At 40.0% G+C, this 21,752-nt stretch overlaps 1 protein-coding gene and 1 non-coding gene across 12 annotated transcripts in view; both read left to right on the top strand.

Annotated features, from left to right (window-relative positions):
* The window catches only part of CCDC158 (coiled-coil domain containing 158), a 103,207-nt gene that overhangs the window by 36,898 nt on the left and 44,557 nt on the right, over positions 1–21,752 (top strand). For 10 of the 11 annotated variants that reach the window (XR_008296272.1, XM_053217226.1, XM_027058706.2 and 7 more), the window contains 6 exons: positions 7,621–7,810; positions 9,798–9,950; positions 12,451–12,563; positions 14,369–14,527; positions 15,663–15,755; positions 16,556–16,681. Coding sequence is in view for 10 of the 11 variants with exons in the window: in XM_053217226.1 (XP_053073201.1) it covers positions 7,621–7,810; positions 9,798–9,950; positions 12,451–12,563; positions 14,369–14,527; positions 15,663–15,755; positions 16,556–16,681 (834 nt within the window). In the remaining variant the exon portion in view is untranslated. The remainder of the gene's footprint in view (positions 1–7,620; positions 7,811–9,797; positions 9,951–12,450; positions 12,564–14,368; positions 14,528–15,662; positions 15,756–16,555; positions 16,682–21,752) is intronic. The other variant, XM_027058682.2, reaches the window with a different exon arrangement.
* LOC113600941 (U6 spliceosomal RNA) lies at positions 10,585–10,691 on the top strand. Its single transcript, XR_003422056.1, has one exon. It is a non-coding gene; the product is annotated as a U6 spliceosomal RNA (small nuclear RNA).

Here is a 21,752-nt window from a genome sequence, read left to right on the forward strand (position 1 = left end):
ATCCATACTTTTATTAGATTCCAGAAGGAGTGGGTGGCCCCAAACTGGTTCAGGACTACTGATATGAAAGAGAAAAAAAATCAGAAAATCCAGGTTCCTCATGAAGCCATTTCTGATTCCACAGTTTGAAGTATTTTCTCCCTCTTCAGATAGACCCATGTTTGAATCCCATCTCTCACCACTCAATGACTATAAAACACTGCATTGTTCACTAAATCTTGGCCTCCATATCTGTAAAAAAAAAGAACAGCTGGGGCGCCTGGGTGGCGCAGTCGGTTAAGCGTCCGACTTCAGCCAGGTCACGATCTCATGGTCCGTGAGTTCGAGCCCCGCGTCGGGCCCTGGGCTGATGGCTCGGAGCCTGGAGCCTGTTTCCGATTCTGTGTCTCCCTCTCTCTCTGCCCCTCCCCCGTTCATGCTCTGTCTCTCTCTGTCCCAAAAATAAATAAACGTTGAAAAAAAAAATTAAAAAAAAAAAAAGGAACAGCTAACATATTTTGTAGTATGAGTTTCAGTTGTGCAATATAGTGATTCAGCACTTCCATACATCACCCGATGCTCATCACACCAAGTGCCCTCCTTAATCCCCATCACCCGTTTAACCATCCCCCTCATCAGCCTCCCCTCTGGTAACCATCAGTTTGTCCCCATACTTAAGAGTCTGTTCTTGCTTTGTCTTTCTCTCTCTCTCTCTCTTTTCCCCCCCCTTTCTTTTGTCAGATTCCACATATGAGGGAAGTCAATATCTGTCTTTCTCTGATTTATTTTGCTTAGTGTGTAATACTTTCTAGCTTCATCCATGTCATTGCAAAATGGCAAGATTTCATTCTTTTCATGTCTGAGTAATATTCCATTGTATGTATATTTCACATTTCTTTATCCATTCATCAATCGATAGACACTTGGGCTGTTTCCATAACTTGGCTATTGTAGATCATGCTTCTGTAAACTTTGGGGCGCATGTATCCCTTTGAATTAGTATTTTTGTATTCTAAATTTTTTTTTGTTTGTTTATTTTGAGATAGAGCATACAAGTGGGGAAGGGGCAGAGAGAGAGAGAATCCCAAGCAGGCTCTGCGCTGTCAGCTCAGAGCCCAATGTGGGGCTCAAACTCACAAACCTTGAGATCATGACCTGGGTTGAAACCAAGAGTTGGACGCTTAACTAACTGAGCCACCCAGGTGCTGCTAGTATTTTTGTATTCTTTGGGTAAATACACAGTAGGGCAATTGCTCTATGTAGGGTGGTTCTATTTTTTTTTAACTTTTTGAGAAACTTCTGTACTGTTTTCCACAGTGGCTGCACCAGTTTGCATTCCCACCAACAATGCTTGGTGGCAGAAGTTGTGCATGTGCATTTTTAACTGACTTTAAAAGACTGGGATTTCTTGAACAGGTGCTGGCAAGGATGTGGATAAAAAAGAACCCTCGTGCACTGTTGGTGGGAATGCAAACTGGTGCAGCCACTGTGGAAAACAGTATAGAAATTCTTCAAAAAGTTAAAAGTAGAACTACCCTATGATCCAGAAATCTTACTACTGAGTATTTACCCAAAGAATACAAAAACACTCATTCAAAGGGATACATCCATCCCTGTATTTATGGCAGCATCATAAATATATAAATAATACATATTGATGAATGGATAAAGAAAATGTGATATATACATACAATGGAATATTACTCAGCCATAAAAAAGAATGAAATCTTGCCATTTGCAATGACACGGATGGAGCTAGAGAATATTATGCTAAACAAAATAAGAGAAAGACAAATATTATATGCTTTCACCCATATGTAGAATTTAAGAAACAAAATGAGAAAGGGGGGGGGAAGAGACATACAAAGCAAGAACAGACTCTTATGTAAGGAGAACAAACTGATGGTTACCAGAGGGGAGGTCGGTGGGTGATGGGTTAAATAGGTGGTGGGATTAAGGAGAGCACTTGTCATGATGAGCACTAGGTGTCATAGGCAAGTGTTGAATCACTATATTGTACACCTGAAACTAATACAATACTGTATGTTAACTAACTGAAATTAAAATTAAAAAAAAAGAAAATAAAAAAAAAAAGAAAGGGGTACCTGAGTGGCTCAGTTGGTTGAGCATCTGACTTCAACTCAGGTCATGATCACATGGTTTGTGAGTTTGAGCCCCAAATTGGGCTCTCTGCTGTCAGAGCAGATCCTGCTTTGGATCCTCTGTCCCCCTCTCTGCCCCTCCTCCACATGCGTGCACTCTCTCTCGCAAAAATAAACATTAAAAAAAAGAAAGAAAGACAAAGAAAAGAACAAACAAAAAGACCCCCAATAACTTTACTTGGTTACTAGAGGCTTAAATGAGAAAATATGTATCAAGGACTTAGCCTAATTCCAGGTCTACAGAAGATGTTTAGTAAATGTTCCCTTCCCCCATCCCATTCTCCTTCAGAAGCTTATTGCTCTTTATCTCTATCTGTCATAACCTGGTCACATTCTCTGTTGCACTGAGTGGGTTTAAACAGCAGTGTCCCCTCATCCCCATAAGACAGCAGACTCTTCAAAGTAGGATACACATCTTTTTCATTTTTGTACCCCCTGCCCTATATTTTTATGCATTGCACCCAGCAGGTACTCAAATATATGATTGGATGAATTATTGTAAAATTTGATATCCCAAGCTTTACATCACCTGTATCTCTGACTTGGTGAGTAAAAGGAGACAAATCACATAAACCTTAGATGACTCAGTTTCCTCATTCTAAAAGTAGGGCCAATGATAGTTACTTAATCTTATGGAAATATACAGGTTCATTGCATAAAGAACTGTGCTTAAGTTTTCTTGATTATAAAATTGTTTTGATTTCCTAGTATTTAAGTTTTTACTTGATTATATCATGAGGATATTTTATGATGGTCAAATTCACCATGAAAGAGATTTATAAAGGCTTCTCAATGGCCAGTGTTTACAATGAAAACTTTAGATAGGTTTACAGACCTACTAGAGGAGAAAAGAAGATTGTTGTACCTTTTGTTAAGGGAAAAAGAGACTTGTACCCTATAACTGTTGAGTCTTATACCCTAAAAATTAAATTTAATCTTCACAAAAACCTAATGAGGTGGGCATGTTGTTATCCCATCTTAAAGATGCGGAAGCTGAGACAGAGAGACTCAGTAACTTATCTGAGAGCAACACTACCTTGGGATTTGACCCTAGGCAGTCTATGAGTAAATATTATATAGGGCAGTGCTTCTCAGTCAGAACCAGAGTCACCTGGAGGGCTTGTTAAAACACAGACTGCTGAGCTCCACCCCAGGGTTTCTGATACAGTAGGTTTAGGATGAGGCCGGAGACTCAGTGTTTTTAGATACATTTCCAGACAGCACACATCACCTTCTAGTATCAGAGTGGCCCCAGAGCAGCGTGGATCTCTGTGACCGCGGTGGCTCATGAAGACTTCATAGAGAAGCGGGGACTTGAAATAGGCAAAGAGGAGGAATGAGGTATTTCTAGGAAGGGGAAGTTCAGTGTGTGCTTCAGCCTAGAGATGGTGTGAGAGCCATTAAGGGTTTTGGATCGAGAGGAGGAGGTGACACGACAAAGGCCATGTTGGGGTAGATTAACGGGGCAAAGTTTGGACAGAGAATTCAAAGATAGATCGGAGAGGGTGGAAACTAGTTTTCAGTTCCCAAATGTGGAGCAGGAGCAGCTTCAGGGAAATTCCTCCAGTGAGAAGAGCTTCACACAGGCACAGAGGATGTAGGTAGAAACCTGAGCTTTACTGCCACAACCATTTCCCTCCACAGCCCAAGCAGCAGAAGGGAGGGGAATCCGAGCCCCAGAACGTGTGGTTTCTCTCACCTCTTCAGGCTGGGTCCTGCACACACTGACAGCACAGAACCAGGATGAGCTGTGGGCCCTCAAAGCCGGATCCTTTCTGAAAAGGCTAAGAAAGGACTGAAAGTCCATCAGCTGATTCCATGAGGTGGAACAGGATAGCATATGCCCAATACATGTGATGCCTCAGGCTGTCCCAGGGATTGTGCAGTGAGAGAGGCCTGTGCTCTCCACCAGTCCTTTCTGAAGCAGCTGGAAGCCTGTTACCTGTTTACATTGCAAACACAGCATTGGCCTCTACGTTGAAACTGCTACTGTACAAACTGCATTAGCTAATATTATATTTCTGGACGACAGGTCTTACTTTGGGGGAACAATCTGGTGACCAAAAAGTAAGTTTTTTTTTTTTTTTTGAACGGTGTTAACTTGGAAGGATCTAAGCCTGCTCTGTCCACTAGAAATTACATGAGCCACATATAGAATTTTTAAATTTTTTAGTAGACACTTGAAAAGAAACAGATGAAAGGACTTTTATTTAACCAATATATGTCAAATATGGTGATATTTTTATATTGTGATCAATGTAACAAATTATTGAGGTGTTTTACATTGTCTTTTAATATGAAGTCCTTGAAATCCAGTGCGTTTTCCACTTGTAGCTCATGTCCCCTTAGATTAGCTACATTTCAGGTGCTCAGTGGTCACATGTGGGTATTGCAGACCTAGGTCCTGGTAAGGGGGTTTCATCCTAGGAAGGCTTACCAATACAGAGACCAGTTAAGAGGCAGTTGTAGGAATCCACATGAGAGGCGAGGATAATCCGCATTGCCTAGGGAAGGATTTGGAGAACAGTTGAGTATAAGGGGTTAGGAGAAAGGGACAGACATAGCAGACTTTGAGATTTCAAACTTCAGTGCCTGACTCAGAGTAGGCAGTGCCCCTACAGAAGGATGGGGAAGAAGTCCAGAGAAAAAGCCTTCTGTAAGAAATAGGAGTGGTTTGGTCAGAGTTTGCAGAGGCATACCAAGCTGGGAACTTCTGACAGCTGGAAATGCAAAATCAGACTTTCCATATTGCTATTACCTGTTTCACCCAAGGACCAGATCCAGCCACCACCGCGCTCACTTGTTCTTGCAATTGCCTACTCATTGGTCTCCCTGCTTCCCCTACTACCTCCACCCCGCACTACTGTTTATGCTTCACACAGGAACCAGAATCCTATTTTAAAGTGTTACATCACTCCCATGCTCAAAACTGTCCAACAGCTTCTTATCTCACTCAGAATGAACTCTCACATCCTTACACTGCCTCTAAGGTCAGTCTTACCCACGGCTCCCTCCCTGACTTCATCTCCAACTCCTTTTTTCCCCCATGCTCAGTCCACTCCAGTGTAGAGCAGGAGAAGTCCTTCTCCTTCTGTCTTTCTGAATTCTCGGTTGAACCCCTGAAACCAAGGCAGATCAACAAGAAAAGAACAAACAGAAGTTTATTAATACATATATCTCATATATACAAGGGAGAAGCCCAGGGAAATGAGTAACTCAGAGGTGGCTTGGAATTCAGTCTTAGGGGCACTTGGGTAGCTCAGTCAGTGAAGCATCCAACTCTTGATCTCAGCTTTTTTTTTTTTTAATGTTTATTTTTGAGAGAGAGAGAGAGAGAGAGAGAGAGAGCACACAAGTGAGGGAGGGGCAGAGAGAGAGAGAGGGAGACACAGAGTCTGAAGTAGGCTCTGGGCCCCAGGCTCCAGGCTGTCAGTTCAGATTCCGACATAGGGCTCGAACCCACGAACCATGAGACCATGACCTGAGGTGAAGTTGGACCAACTGAGGCACCCAGGCACCCTTCAGCTCGGGTCTTGAGCTCATAGTCTCGAGACTATGTTAGGCTCTGCATTGGTGTGAAGCCTACTTGAAACAAAAACAAAAACAAAAACAAACAAACAAACAAACAAACAAAGATTTCAGGCTTAAATACTTAAATATCATCTTTAGCTAAAACAAAGAAGGAGGTGAGAGAGGCAAGTTTGGGAAGGTGATCAGGAGAACTATGGAGAACAGGGATGAGGTTTGTTTTGCAGATTTAAACTGTGCCTTCCCCATTGATAAGATTCTCTTATAATTTAGAGTCATCCTTTCTTTTGTGGTTCACAGAGGGAGACACCCTTACAAATGGAGACTTCCTTTGTAAATAGAAATATCCCTTAAAGGGCAATTTCTCTGTTTTCAGACCTTCTCCCATGTCTGCTGTTTCTCAAAATAATCAGCTTGAAATAATCTTTACGCCAAAGAAACATGTTTGGGGTGGCAGATTCCAGTCTCCCCCCACCAGCCATTCTGATGGCTGTGCTGTTTCCTGAACACATTCCCTGTGCCTAGAGCTGTCCCCAAGCCTGTAACATGGGTTGCTCCTTCACCTCCCTCTTTGAGGTGTCTGCTCATCAGAGAGGCTCAGGGTCCCCAAGACTACCCCCAGGTTCAAACATTGGCTAGGAGGACTCCCGGGACTCAGCATAGAGTTGTGCCCATGGGTACAGCTTATTACAGTGAAAGAATAGAAGGTAAAATCAGCAAAGGGAAAAGGTACACGGGAGGAAAGTAGGCCCAGGCTTCCAAAACTCCTCCCTGGCAGAGTCCATGCAGGATGTACTTGACTCCTCCAGCAATGAGCTGTGACAGCACACACGTCAAATACTGCTAAGGAAGCGCATTGCAGACTCAGTCCCCAGGGTTTTTATACTGGGGACTGGTCACACAGACACCCGTTGCCTGGCAAGTATTCCAGTCCTTCAGAAGGAAAGCGGGTACTCAGCATAAATAATTTTGTCTGCAGAAATGGTTTAGGCGCAGTGAGCTACTCTTACAGTTTGAGTGGGGGACACTCTCCTAAATCCAAGTCCCCAGATACCAGCCAGGGGCCAGCCTTGTTGCAGGCTTTAATAAGAATAGCAGTTGGGCGCTTTTCTACCTGCCAACTTACCTCTTACGTGCAGAGCTCCTCCCCTGCATTCATTCTCTACCCCCTCACCTTCTTTTATTCTTTTTTTAAGTCACTTATTATTACACTATTAAATATTTGTTACCCTCTGCCTCCTCTGACTGGAATGTAAGCCCCGTGGGGACAAGGACGTTGTTTGTTTTACTTCCTGTGTTTCAAGACTGGGACAGGGCAAGGCTAGTGAGGCTCCTAGGACACAGAACTCAGGGAGGCAAGTGAGGCCTCACCCCAGTCCCTGCCCTGCTGCTCTGTTCCCAACATGTAAAATAGTTCCTGCCACAAAGTAGGTGCTCAGTACGTTTATTTGTTTTTTGTTTTTTTTTTTAATGGGGAAAAAAAAAAAAAGGAACATCTGAGTGGCTCAAACACCTGACTTGATCTCGGCTTAGGTAACGATCTCACACAGTTCAGTTCATGAGATTGAGCCCCAAGCGGGACTCTGTGCTGACAGAGAGGAGCCTGCTTGGGATTCTCTCTCTACCTCTGTCTCTGCCCCCACCCCAAGTGCACACGTGCACACTCTCTCTCGCTGTCTCAAAATAAACTTAAAAAAAATAGGGATAAGAATAATGAAGGAGCTATAGCAAATGATACTGGAGATTGACACCTAAGGTTAAAAGGAAGGTAAAATATTCCTTTTGTTTTCCCATTTACTGTTGAGGTTTTATAATAAAATAGAAATTTAATATTGTAGGAAAGAGGGAAAAGATATTAAACATAGATAAGATACTAATACAATGTCAATTATAAGTACATCTACATAATTTTTTTTCTTACTCTGTCCTTTGTATTTGTCCCAATGTTTAGATTTTAAAAGATAAAAAAGATGCAAAGATACGGGAACTTGAGGCCCGAGTGAGTGACCTGGAGCTGGAAAAGGTGAAGCTGGTGAATGCAGGCTCTGAGCGGCTCCGTGCAGTGAAGGACATCAGGCAGGAGAGGGACCAGTTATTAAATGAGGTGAAGACCAGCAGGAATGAGTTGCACAGTCTTTCAGGTACGTTCCTTCAGTTCACGGTCTACTGACCGCTCAGAGCGCTGCCCTTGAGGTCCAGCATGGACGCCAGAGGGTAGCCGCGCCTCCCACGTCACCAACAGGGATAATTATGCTGCCCAGAAGTCTTGACGCCTCTCCTAGCAGAGTTCCTGTATCTTGCACTCATTAACTGTTAACATTAGTTACCTCTCAGAGTCCAGGAAATTCTTCACTGTGTTTTCAAGAAAAGGGGGAAGGAAGTGGAAACCTTGAGTCCTTTGAGTCAAATAGCTTGATCAGAAGTTTCATAATGAAGCAACATATGTAACAGACTTGGCATAGATTTCTGGAAAGGAGAAATCTAACATCTTAAATTTAAAACCAAAACACTCCTAGTTCACAATTACTGTGATACAGGTATCATTTACTTCACACACACACACACACACACACACACGCACGCGCGCGCGCGCGCAGAGTCCATGATTCCTGAGCATGTACTAGGCCAGATACTGAGATAGGCCTTAGAAACACAACAGGGGGGACCCCGGCTAGTTGGGAGCCAGACCTCTATAGAATGGGTTAGTACAGCAGATGAGGATCAGTGTGCTGGGTGCAGAAGGGAAGAGTATAGAAAGTCTCCTGTAGGACTCAAACCTCCCCTGCTGAGTCTGAAGGAAGCACTGGGATTTGGCAGGTAAAAAAGAAGTAGAAGGGCAACCCAGGTGGAGAGAACATTATGGGCTAAAGCATGAGGCATGAAATAACAATATGACCTCAGAAGTAGTTGAGTATTTGAGGCACGAAGGCTAAGATATGAGGCAGAGTAGATAGGCAGAGCCAGACAGTGTGGAACCAGCAGAAGACATTAAGCAGGAGATTATTGTCATCTAACATATTTTGGAAGGACAGTGTCAGCAGGTAGAGAAAGGCCAGGGGCCAGCCAGCCCAAGAGGATCTTGCAATGGCCCCAGGAGCTATGAGAACTTGAACCAAGGCAGTGGCGGTGAGAATGAGAGGAAGGATTAGAGTATTTTGGCAGTTGAACAGCAGTACTTAGTGATTAGAGGGGTTATGTGTGGCCTTCAGGTTGTAGGTCTGTGTTACTGGGAAAACGATGGTACCAACAGCTGAGAGAGGGAAGCTGTTAGAGGGGCAGGCTTAAGGGCCAGAGGATGATACATAGCCAGCATGAGCTGGTTGGTGTGGGTGGTGCTAGGACATCCACATGGAAATGTGTGGGGAGACAGATTTCAGCAAAGAGGTCTTGGCTCTGCCTGTTCCCTCTGTATATAAATCTAGCATATATAAATATATAAAAAGGTGTGTTTGTGTGTGTGTTCTTGTGTATAAATGATGAATGTGTGCCAGGTCTTTTAATAGTTACTAGAGATAAAAAGAGGGGCGCCTGGATGGCTCAGTCACTTAAACATCCAACTCTTGATTTTGGCTCAGGCCGTGGTCTCACAGTTCTGAGACGGAGCTCGGCATCTGCAGCAACAATGTGGAGCCTGCTTGAGATTCTCTCTCTCTCTCCCTCTCTCTCTCTCTGCCCCTCCCCTGCTCGTGCTCCGATTTGCATACCCACATGCTCGCTCTCTCTCGCTCTCACTCTCTCTCTCTCTGTCTCTCTCAAAATAAATAAACATTGAACGAAAAAAGCTAGAACACAGAGCAACCTCAGGTTACTGATCACATCATGGAGATTCACCTGCCTACAAATGGTGGTGAGATCCTTAGTGGTGGGTACGACCATCCAAGAAAGTTTAAGATGCAATTGACGTGAGCCAATTACACTGGCTGGAAAAAGCCATGAATAGTAAGCGGGTAGAGAAGGAGGATCCACTCGGGAAATGTGTATGTACATCTAATTTCTATAACAAATGGTGATGGAGCTAGATGAAGTCTTTTCTGGCTTTAAAATTCTGTGATCATCAATCACAAATAAAACATACTTCATACAGTGGGGTAGAAAAAAGTAACCTTCTATAATTATCACACTGTACAGAGGACTATGAAGTCTTAAAAAGGAATTTTCGAAACAAAACTGAAGAGATGGAAGCTACTACAAATAAACTGAAAATGCAATTAAAATCTGCACAGTCTGAACTCGAACAAACAAGAAATACGTTAAAGTCGATGGAAGGATCCGATGGTCATGGTATGTTCTATTAGATTTTATTCTTCTGTTTTTAATTCCATTGGTCTAGATTTATTATAACACAAACCTGGATGCATTGCCTGGCACCTTTCCCGGGTCCTGGTGCACAGTGACAGGCACCAACGGTGGGTGTTAGCAGTCGTTCTACTCGGGGGTTTTGGGGGAAAATGCTGTGTGCTTAATTTAAGCCCTGAAGTATCTGAATCTTTCTTTTCCTGTGGCTGTTTTAGTAATCTCTAATAGATCTCAATGTCTATAAATGCCAATTACGTTTAAGGAAGTGTTGATAAAAATACACGTCACCAATAATTTTCATTCAACCCCTTATTTTTCACATGTTCATTACCAACATAAACTATAAATTTGTGGTTAATTGTCAGTTCCTGATTCCTTTTCTGCGATATAAACGGGATGAACCCTGGGAATTGAACGGCTGGCATGAGTGGTCCCTTTCACCCCTTGGACCTCTTCCCTTTGTCCCTTGCTGCCTGTATTAATTCTGAGAGAGAAGGTTATCTACTGTTTTATATCATTATTTATTAGTGTTGGTATGGCTATATTAGCTGACTGTAAGAATAAGTAAGTCCTATATTTTTTATCTCTCAACATTTTTTAGTGTCAAAGATTTATTTCTGTGCCTGCTTCAGCAGCACATACATTAAAACTAGAATGATATAGAGAAGATGATCATGATCCCTGTCCAGAGACCGAATGCATGTTCTCGAAGTGTTCTGTATTTTGTGTAGTCCTTAAAGGTTCATCTCTTTCTTGCTTGGTGTTAAGCAGCAAGCAAATGGTGGGGTTTGGAGAAGTTGCTCAGGAGGCCCATTTGGGGGTCCGTTCCCTTCCCCCACCACCAGAGAGAGCCCTCTCTTCAGTGCCCTGCTGGCATCTCCACAACAGCCCCAGTCATATTACAATGATTCAATTCACTCAGTAATCCTGTTTTTGCATTCAAATGCTAATTTTTATTGATTAAAATTATCTTAAAAGAGATTTAAGAAAACAAGCTTGAAGGCCAACCTTGATTCACTTAATCAGACCAGAGTTCTTCAAAGTGCTTGAATTAGGTGAGTGGTGAGCAAATGATGTCAGACTGCTGCTCTGTTAATAGATCGATGTGCCATGCCTGATGAGCCCTCTTTCAACAGTTTCGCTATAGCAACTACTCCTTAGCAAGAAGTGAGACTTTTTATCCTCTCTGATGGTTTTTTTAAAGAATGGTACATTTTTTGGGTACCTGGGTGGCTCAGTCGTTTATGTGACCGACTCTTGATTTCAGCTCAGGTCATGATCTCACTGTTTGTGGGTTCGAGCCCCAGGTCAGGCTCTGTGCTGACAGCCTGGAGCCTGCTTCAGATTCTCTCTTCCTCTCCCTATCCCTCTCCCTCTCCCTCTCACTCTCCCTCTCTCACTCTTTTTCTCCCTCCCCCTCTCCCCCTGCCTCAAAAATACATAAATATTTTTAAAAAGTAAAAAAAAAAGAAGAATGATACATTTTCTCTTTGCCTTTTAACCTCTAAGCTGTATCTGGACCTGACTCAACTCAAAGCCAGTGGCATTTTCAAACCTCTTTCCTGTAGGAAACAACACTGGGTGTCTGGCTTTGAATTTCCAAGCAAGGATGAGCTTCATATGTCTTTTCAATGGTCTCCCATATCTGAAGTATTCAGTGCCTACTACCTGCCCTGAACATTCTCACCCCATCACCAGTTTTACTAAAATAATTCCGTATGTGCTAATGCTGCCAATTTTACTATTGAAATAGTAGTGAGTTCCAAGCACATGCAATAGCCTTGAGAATGAAAACTGAATGATTTGTGGTATCATTGGAATCTTTAAAAAGACCACTTAATAATAGAAGTCTTACACAATCACTTATGACATTTTTATAGGATATCATATGAAAAAAATAAATAATAGATGTCTTTTGTGGGGTTTTTTTGGTTTTTTGTTTTTTTTAAGTAGATTCTACACCCAATGTGGAGTCCAGTGCAGGGCTTGAGCTCACGACCGTGAGATCAAGACCTGAGCTGAGATCAGAAGTCAGACGCTTAACCTACTGAGCCACCCAGGCACCCCATTTGTGGTATTTTAAATATGAATTTCTAGAAAATTCTACATTGTTCAGTATACAACTATTGTTATATATATATATATTCGATATGTGTAAGTATGAATTTGATCAGTATTATATAACCATTAGAGATACAGCAAATTATGGTCAGTGAAATTAATAACAGTAGCAAGGAAATCACAAAATATCATTCTCAATTCAAAATCTCTCTGTAATTGCTGAAAATTGTTATATCGCAATATTGTGAAGTCTGAAGGTTTGTTTTGTTTTGTTTTGTTTTTTCCCATGATCAGTCTCTTGAAACTGTCCAAGTGCCTTGGAGAATCTTGTCACCTTCTCATAATGTTTAACCATCAATTTATAGTAGCCTCCCCAAATTTAGACACTAAAAACTAAGGCAGTTTATTTTCTTTTTCCCCCCAGCTATGAAAGTGGCAATGGGGATGCAAAAGCAAATCACGGCTAAAAGAGGTCAGATAGATGCCCTTCAAAGCAAGATACAGTTTTTGGAAGAGGCAATGACAACTGCAAATAAGGTGAGTCCCTGTGCTCAGAATGAGGGAAGCCAGTGTGTTCACTCTTTAATATACTGCAGGCAGGATAAGACGTAGCAGAGTTACCAAGTAAAATGGAGAAAAGAGTTTATTTCTGACTGAGAGAGTGAGGGGAAAGTTCCTGAAGGAACATTTGAGTAGGATTTTTTTTAATTGTTTTTAATGTTTATTTATTTTTGAGAGATGAGACAGAATGTAAGCAAGGGAAGGGCAGAGAGAGAGGGAGACAGAATCAGAAGCAGGCTCCAGGCTCCGAGCTGTCAGCACAGAGTCTGGCTTGAACTCATGAACCATGAGATAGATTATGACCTCAGCTAAAGTCAGACACTTAACCGACTGGACCACCCAGGTGCCTCTGAATAGGACCTTGAAGGAGCTAGTATTTTAAATGCAGAAAATGGACAAAAGGACATTCCTGGTAGAGACAGGGAACGACTATTAACAAAGCATGGTCAGTTCTGCTATAATGTGACACGTGTGTCTACAAAATTGTGCAGAAAAGGCCACGGGGGTTGTGAGAACAATGGGATTAGGAGTACCTCACTAGCAAATTTCATCAATAACACACGAAAAGGAGGGACCTAATGAAAACTGGTGGTGCAGTTTTACATGTGTTAAATGGCTAAGAAATACATAAATACTACAATAAAGATGGTCCTTTATCTTGAAAAAGACCTGAAGTCTGCTTGTAGAAGTGTGCATCAAAGGGCTGCAGCTTGTGAGTTACTATGAGGGGGTAGAAGGGAGGTTTTTTGTGACACCAGATGTGCACGGATGTGACTCAGAACACAAGATAAACTGAGGTAGTAGCAGATTGGTGTTTGAGGAGTGTGCATTTATGCTTTTTGTGTATTCCCACACAGCTCTGTTTAGCCGGGTGCAGTTTTGTGTTGACTTAATATTTCTTATAAGTGCAACTGTGCATAGTAAGTGTGAAACTTATGTTGTGCTCAAATGTTCCCTGATAGTTCAATCACTTTGGAACAAATCAACATTTGTAAAAGCAGGGTTTGTGAGCACTGGCTGTAGTGGGGGTGAAGAGGTATGTAGCGTATGTAGAAACTGAGCGTGGGTCAGGCATTTGCTCTTCCCAGACCCAAAATGAACCTTTTTATCTTTTTTATTATTTTTTTAATTAAAAATATTTTTGATGCATGTTTTGATTCAGTAAGTCCAGGAGTGGAGGAGCAAGGGATTCTGCATTTCTTTGTTTGTTTTTTTTAATTATTTATTTATTTTTAAATTTACATCCAAGTTAGTTAACATGTAATGCAATAATGGTTTCAGGAGCAGATTCCTTAATGCCCTTACCCATTTAGCCCATCCCCCCTCCCACCACCCCTCCAGCAACCCTCTGTTTGTTCACTATATTTAAATTTTTCTTATATTTTGTCCCCCTCCCTGCCAAAATGAGCTTTTAAAAATGAAGCTACCCTTGGGGCGCCTGAGTGACTCAGTCAGTTAAGAGTCTGACTTCGGTTCAGGTCATGATCTCGCAGTTCACAAGTTCGAACCCCACATCAGGCTCTGTGCTGACAGCTCAGAGCCTGGAGCCTACTTTGGATTCTGTGTCTCCCTCTCTCTCTGCCACTCCCCTGCTCTCTTATAAAAATAAGAGAGTACATGGTGACATGATTCTAATAGCTCCCAGCTCCAACTCAGAACAATTAAGTGACATATGAATTGAACTATAGTTCAGATCTTTATATTAGTTTTATATTTCCCTCACATCTGAGCATCTACATCAGCATATTATTTCTGATATTTTTTTTCCTCTATAATTATAGGAAAAGCATTTTTTAAAAGAAGAGAAGAATAAATTAAGCCAGGAATTGAGTACTGTTGCAACAGAAAAAAACAAGATGGCTGGAGAACTGGAAGTCCTGAGATCCCAGGAGCGCCGTTTGAAAGAAAAAGTTGCTAATATGGAAGTTGCTCTTGATAAGGTAGTTACTAAGTGTGTAAAGTAATCATCAACTAAATAGCTATTAACTGAGGAGACATGTTCTGAATAAAAGCTCCATGCTGATAGGAACCAAATCTCTACTAGATCCCAGTCACCTAGCGCAAGGAAAAACCATAGCCTATAGAGTAGAGAAGCCTCTTCTAAGCTTTAAAGCACAGTTATACTGTGTACTTTTTACAAAATTCTTTTTGAGGCTAACTCAGTCACAGAAGCAGTAAGATACAAGATGCAAGATACACCTAGGGTCCTCACTGGACTGAATAAATAAATGTCTTCAATCTAACTTACTGCCACAAAATGACTTGAACACTAGGTAGAATAAAGTCTGTTAATAATATCAGTAAAATGCTAACATAATGCTAATGTCTGGCATTCATTGGAGTCCAGAAAATGCTGGCAGAAAACACAACTCAGGGGACACCTAGGTGGCCCAGTTGGTTAAGTGTCAGCTCAGGGCATGATCTCATGGTTTGTGAGTTCAAGTCCTGCAGTGGGTGAGCTCAAGCCCCATTCGGGTGAGCACGAGCCCCACTTCGGGTAAAAAAAAAAAAACATTAGCCCTGCTTCTCTCTCTCTCTCTCTCTCTCTCTCTCTCTCTCTCTGTCTCAAAAAAAAAAAAAACACACACACACAAAGAATGAGAAGGGTTAGTGACATTGTATTTGTTATTGCAATGTATCATAAAGGCATAAATCTTCCTTGTGAGAACTCTGGAAGGCAAAAATATACCCAAACTAGTCCTGATTATTAAGAAATCCAGAGCCTTTATGGTTAGGTAAAATGACCTGTGAACCCACCTATGCCAGCTTTGATCTTAAAACATGGTATGTTGATTTAATGGATTTCAGTTGTGGTCATTTTTTTACATTACTAAAGCGATTTGCTTATTCCATCCTTAGTTCATTCTTACTAAATGCTACATAGATGCCAGGGATACAGAGGATAAAGGCATGGCCTCCAGTTCTAAGTTTAATGAACAAAACTGATAAGTAGATAAATGCAAGTTAGTGTGGGGGGGGTTCCCTTGAAGAGATGGCAACTCTGTATTTATAGGTTAACAAAACAAAATTGTGTAGAGAATGGAAGACAAACCACATGTGGTTGTTTGATTGTAGGCATCTTTGCAGTTTGCAGAATGTCAAGATATCATACAGCGTCAGGAACAAGAATCTGTGCGCCTAAAACTTCAACACACTTTGGATGTAAAAGTAAGGCCTTTTTTCCATCAGAAATAGTTCAAGTGAAATTAATGCCATTCTTTGATATACTTATATATTTACTTCATGTACCTTGGACACAGTCAAGTGTACTTCAACATTATCTGATACTAGCAGTTCTAAAATCTGCATAAACATCATTATATCTATACCTGTCCTCTTCCTATAGTAACAAATTGAAACACCGTACTCTCTGTTAAGTTTATAAGAGAGGCAAACACCTTCTTCAGGTATGCCATGGGGATACCTGAAGGAAGAATTTTCCACACAGAAGGGGGTCAAGCAAGTGCAGAGGTCCAAAGTGTGAGTGTGCTCAGCTTGTTTGGAGAATAGCAAAAATGATTTATTCTGCATCACCAAAACATGTGTCCTTTAAAAACAGTGCATTTTCCACTGAAATTTATGTCTGCTTTCCAAGTATGTCTTAAAGTTGCAGACATACGTTAAAGTGTCTGTAATGGATACTTTTGCGGGCTGGAGCACGCGATAGTTGTAGAGGACCTTTCTCAGTAGTATGCCCCAACTAGCGTAGAGTCTTTGGCAAAAGTTAGAAACCAGCTAAGTATTGTACCATCCGAGGTGTTTTCACATCGCAAATGCCTCTTTCAAAATCAGCAGTGTGAAGGCATCTTCTTAGCATATGCTTAGTCCTCAAAGAGTGACTCAGAATCATCTTGCTTTATAGATGTTCAACATGTAAAATTGAAATTATGTTTGTGAAATACGTTTTGATTTCACAATTGTAGGTGTAGGTGGACAATTATTTTGCTCACATTTATATTGTTTTCTAGGAACTTCAGGGCCCTGGATACACCTCAAATACTTCTGTGAAGCCACGCCTTCTACAGCCATCCTCAGCCACCCGTTCCCATTCTAATGTACCGTCATCCCAGTCCACAGCCAGCTTCCTGTCTCATGTAAGCACCTAGTCTCATAATCCATGATGCAAATGACCTAATATGTAAGTAATTTTAAATGGAGAAAATTTCATTTAAAAATATATCTATAGTTATGACATTTTCAATTACTGGATTGTAGATTTATACATACCAGATGAATGAAAACATTTACTTCACTATTTGCTGTTTCCCCTGGGGAAAACATGAATTACTCAGTAGGATTAATGTTAACAATAATTGAGTTTTTTTAAGTTTTCATTGTAATTCCAGTTAGTTAACATACAGTGTTATATTAGTTTCAGGTGCACACTATAGTGATTCAACAATTCCATACATCACTCAGTGCTCATCATGACAAGTGCACTCCTTACGCCCCCTCACCTATAAAACCCATCCCTTACCCCCTTCCCTCTGGTAATCATCAGTTTGTTCTCCATTGTTAACAGTCTGTTTCCTGATTTGCTTCTTTCTTTTTTTTTTCCTTTCATTTGTTTATCTTGCTTCTTAAATGCCACATATGAGTGAAATCATATGATATCTGTCTTTCTCTGATGGACTTATTTTACTTAGCATTATACTTTTTAGCTCTATCTATATCATTGCAAATGGCAAGATTTCATTCTTTTTTATGGCTGAAGTAATATTCCATTGTATAATATACCACATCTTTTTTTTTTTTTTATCAGTTCATCATTTGATGGACATTTGGGCTGCTTCTGTACCTTGGCTATTGTAAATAATGCTGTTCTAAACATAGGGGTTTCTGTCTCCCCTTGTATTAGTGTTTTTGTATTCTTTGGGTAAATACCAAGTAGTACGATTACTGGATTATACAGTAGTTCTGTTTTTAACTTTTTGAGGAACCTCCGTACTGTTTTCCAGAGTGGCTGCACCAGTTTGCATTCCCACCAAACAGACTGGTCATCTGTATATCTTTGGAGAAATGTCTATTAATGTCTTCTGCCCATTTTTTCATTAGATTATTCATTTGGGGGGTGTTGAGTTTGATAAATTCTTTATAGATTTTTAATACTAACCCTCTATCAGATATGTCATTTGCAAATATCTTCTCCCATTCTGCAGGTTGCCCTTTAGTTTCGTTGATTGTTTCCTTCACTGTACAGAAGTTTTTATTTCAATGAAGTCTCAATAGTTTATTTTTGCTTTTGTTTTCTTTGCCTCAGGAGACATATCTAGAAAAAAGTTGCTTCAGCCGATGACAAAGCAGTTATTGCCTATGTTCTCTTCGAGGATTTTTATGGTTTCAGGACTTACGGTTTTAGGTCTTTAATTCATTTTGAGTTTATTTTTGTGTATGGTGTAAGAAAGTAAAAAAAAAAACTTTGCATGTTGCTTTCCAGTTTTCTCAATATCATTGTTTGAACAGACTGTCTTTTTCCAATTGTATATTCTTTCCTACTTTGTCAAAGATTTAATTGACCATATGGTTGAGGGTTTATTTCTGGGTTTTCTGTTCTCTTCCATTGCTCTCTGTGCTATTTTTTGTGCCAGTTTCCTACTGTTTTGATTGCAACAGCTTTGTGATATAACTTAAACTCCAGAATTATGATGCTTCCAGCTTTGCTTTGCTTTTTCGAGATTGCTTTGGCTATTCAGGGTCTTTTGTGGTTCCATACAAAGTTTAGAATTATTCTAGTTCTGTGAAAAATGCTATTGGTATTTTGATAGGAATTGCATTAAATGTGTATATTGCTTTGAGTAGTACAGGAATTTTAACAATATTTGTTCCTCTAATCAATGAGCATGGGATGTTTTCCCTTTTCTTTGTGTTGTTGTAAATTTCTGTCATCAGGTTGTTTTGTTTTGTTTTGTTTTGTTTTTTTATAGTTTTCAGAGTACAGATCTATCACCTCTTTGGTTAGGTTTATTCCTAGGCATCTTATTATTTTTGAGATTGTTTTCTTAATTTCTCTTTCTGCTGCTTCATTATTGGTGTTTATAAATGCTGTATTGGTTTTGTATCCTGTGAGTTTACTGAAAGTTCTCACAGTCTTTTGGTGGAGTCTTTGGGGTTTTCTATATATAGTATCATGTCATCTGCAAATAGTGAAAGTTGTACTTAGGAGTGCCCGGGTGGCTCAGTCAACTGAGCATCTGACTCTTGATTTTGGCTCAGGTCATAATCTCATGATATGTGAGTTTTAACCCCACGTTGGGCTCTGTGCTGGCAGCGTGCAGCCTTCTTGGGATTTTCTCTCTCCCTCTCTCTCTCTGCCCCTCCTCTGCTTGTGTGTTCTCTCTCTCTCTCTCTCTCTCTCTCTCTCTCTCTCTCTCTCTCAAAAATAAATAATATAAACTTAAAAAAAAAAAAAGGAAATTGTACTTCTTTCTTACCAGTTTGGATGCCTTTTATTTCTTTTTGTTGTCTAATTGCTGCAGCTAGGATTTCCAGTACAGTATTGAATAAAAGTGGTAAGAGTGGACATTCCTGTCTTGTTCCTGACCTTAGACGAAAAGCTCTCAGTTTTTCCCCATTGAGGATGATGGTAGCTGGGGGTCTTTCATATATGACCTTTATTATGGTGAGGTATGTTCCCTCTAAACCTACTTTGAAGGTTTTTATCTTGAATGGATGTTGTATTTTGTCAAATGCTTTTTCTACATTTTTCAAAATGATCATATGGAGAATATGTTTTCTCTTATTGATATGATGTATCACATTTATTGATTTGTGAATGTCAAACCATGCTTGCAACCCAAGAATAAATCCCACTTGATTTTGGTGAATAATTTTTTTTAATGTTTTATTGGACTTGGTTTGGTAGTTGAGGATTTTTGCATCTATGTTTACCAGGAATATTAGCCTGTAGTTCTCTATTTTAGTGATGTCTTTATCTGGTTTTGGTATGAGAGAATTAATGGCCTCATAGAATGAGTTGGGGTTTTCCTTCCTTTTCTATTTTTTGAAATAGTTTGAGAATAGGTATTAACTCTTCCTTAAATGTTTGGTAAAATTCTCCTGTGAAGCCATCTGATCCTGGATGTTTGTTTGTCAGGAGTTTTTTGATTACTGATTCAGCTTCTTTGTTTGTTGTTGGTTTGTTCAAATTTTCTATTTCTTCCTGTTATAGTTTTGGTAGATTATATGCTTCTAGGAATTTATCTATTTCTTTAGGTTGTCCAACTTGTTGGCATATAGTTTTCATAATATTCTCTTATAATTGTATTTCTGTAGCATTGACTGTTATTTCCCCTCTCTCATTTGTGATTTTATTTGAGGCCTTTCTCCTTTTTTCTTGATAAGTATGGCTAAAGGTTTTTGGCAATTTTTTTTAAGTTTATTTATTTATTTGGCAGGCAGAGAGAGGGAGAATCCCAAGCAAGCTCCACACTGTCAGCACACAGCCCAGTGCTGGGCTTGATCCCACAAATCCTGAGATCACTTGAGCCAAAAACCAAGAGTCGATCACTTAATTGAGCCACCCAGGTGCCCCTAAGTCTGGCTTGATCTGTTCTGTTTGTTTTTTTTTTTTTTATTTCTGTATCATTTATTTCTGTTCTAATCTTTATTATTTCCTTCCTTCCTTCTGCTGGCTTTAGTCTTTTTTTGTTCTTTTTCTAGCTCCTTGCGGTGTGTGCTTAGGTTGTTTATTTGAAATTTTTCTTGCTTCTTGAGGAAGACTTATATTGCTATAAACTTCCCTCTTATGACCACTTTTGCTGCATCCCAAAGGTTTTGACCAATGTGTTTTCATTTTCATTTGTTTCCATGTACTTTTTAATTTCATCTTTTATTTCCTGGTTGACCCATTCATTCCCTAGTAGCATGTTCTTTAACCTCCTTGTATTTGTCATCTTTACAGATTTTTCTTGTGGCTGACTTCTAGTTTCATAACATTGTGGTCAGAAAAGATGCACAGTATGACTTCAATCTTCCTCAATTTGTTGAGGCTTATTTTAAGGTCTAACATTCTCTTCTGGAGAATGTTCCACATGTATTTGAAAACAGAATGTGTATTCTGCTGTTTTAGGATGTAATGTACTGAATATGTCTGTTAAATCCATCTGTGCAAGTGCGTCATTCAAAGCCATTGTTTTCTTGTTGATTTTATAAGGATTTTTTTTGTTTGTTTTTTTTTTGTTGTTGTTGTTGATGATCTTCTGTTTAGATGACTTGTCTGTTGATGTACATGGGGTGTTAAAGTCATCTTCTCTTGTTGCATTATTATCTATTAGTTCTTTTATGTTTGTTATTAACTGTTTTATGTATTAAGGTGTTTCTATGGAGGGTACATAAATATTTACAATTGTTATATCTTCTTGTTAGATTGTCCCTTTTATTATTATATAGTGTCCTTTGTCTCTTGTTACAGTCTTTGTTCTAAAGTCTGTTTTGTCTGATAATATGTATTGCTACTCCAGCTTTCTTTTGGCATCCATCTGCATGATAGGTATTTCTCCATACCCTTTCAATCTGTAGGTTTCTTTAGATCTAATATGTGTCTCTTGTAGGCAGCATATAGATGGGTCTTGTTTTATTTTTTTAATCCATTCTGTCACCCTATGTTTTTCTTTAATTTTTTTTTTTAACATTTATTTATTGTTGAGAGACAGAGACAGAGCATGAGCAGGGGAGGGGCAGAGAGAGAGGGAGACACAGAATCTGAAGCAGGCTCCAGGCTCTGAGCTGTCAGCACATAGCCCGACACGGGGCTCGAACCCATGAACTGTGAGATCATGACCTGAGCCAAAGTCAGATGCTCAACCTACTAAGCCACCCAGGTGCCCCTGTCACCCTATGTTTTTTATTGGAATGTTTACCCAATTTACATTGAAAATAATTATTGATGGATATGTATTCATTGTCATTTTGTTGTACTTTTTGTGGTTGTTTTTGAAGATTTGCTTTGATCCTTTGTCTTTCTCTCTTTCATGTTTTGCCAATTTTCTTTAATGACACATTTGGATTTTTTTCTCTTTATTCTTTGTGTATTTATTAGTAGTTTTAGATGTATGGTTCTGTTAGGTTTGTATATAACATCTTCTGCATATAGCAATCTATATTAAGTTGATGGTCATGTAAGTTTGAACTCATTCTTACTCCTCCCCACATTTTAAGTATATATTG

The sequence above is a fragment of the Acinonyx jubatus genome, chromosome B1 (genome assembly GCF_027475565.1).
Source record: "Acinonyx jubatus isolate Ajub_Pintada_27869175 chromosome B1, VMU_Ajub_asm_v1.0, whole genome shotgun sequence".
Taxonomy (NCBI): domain Eukaryota; kingdom Metazoa; phylum Chordata; class Mammalia; order Carnivora; family Felidae; genus Acinonyx; species Acinonyx jubatus.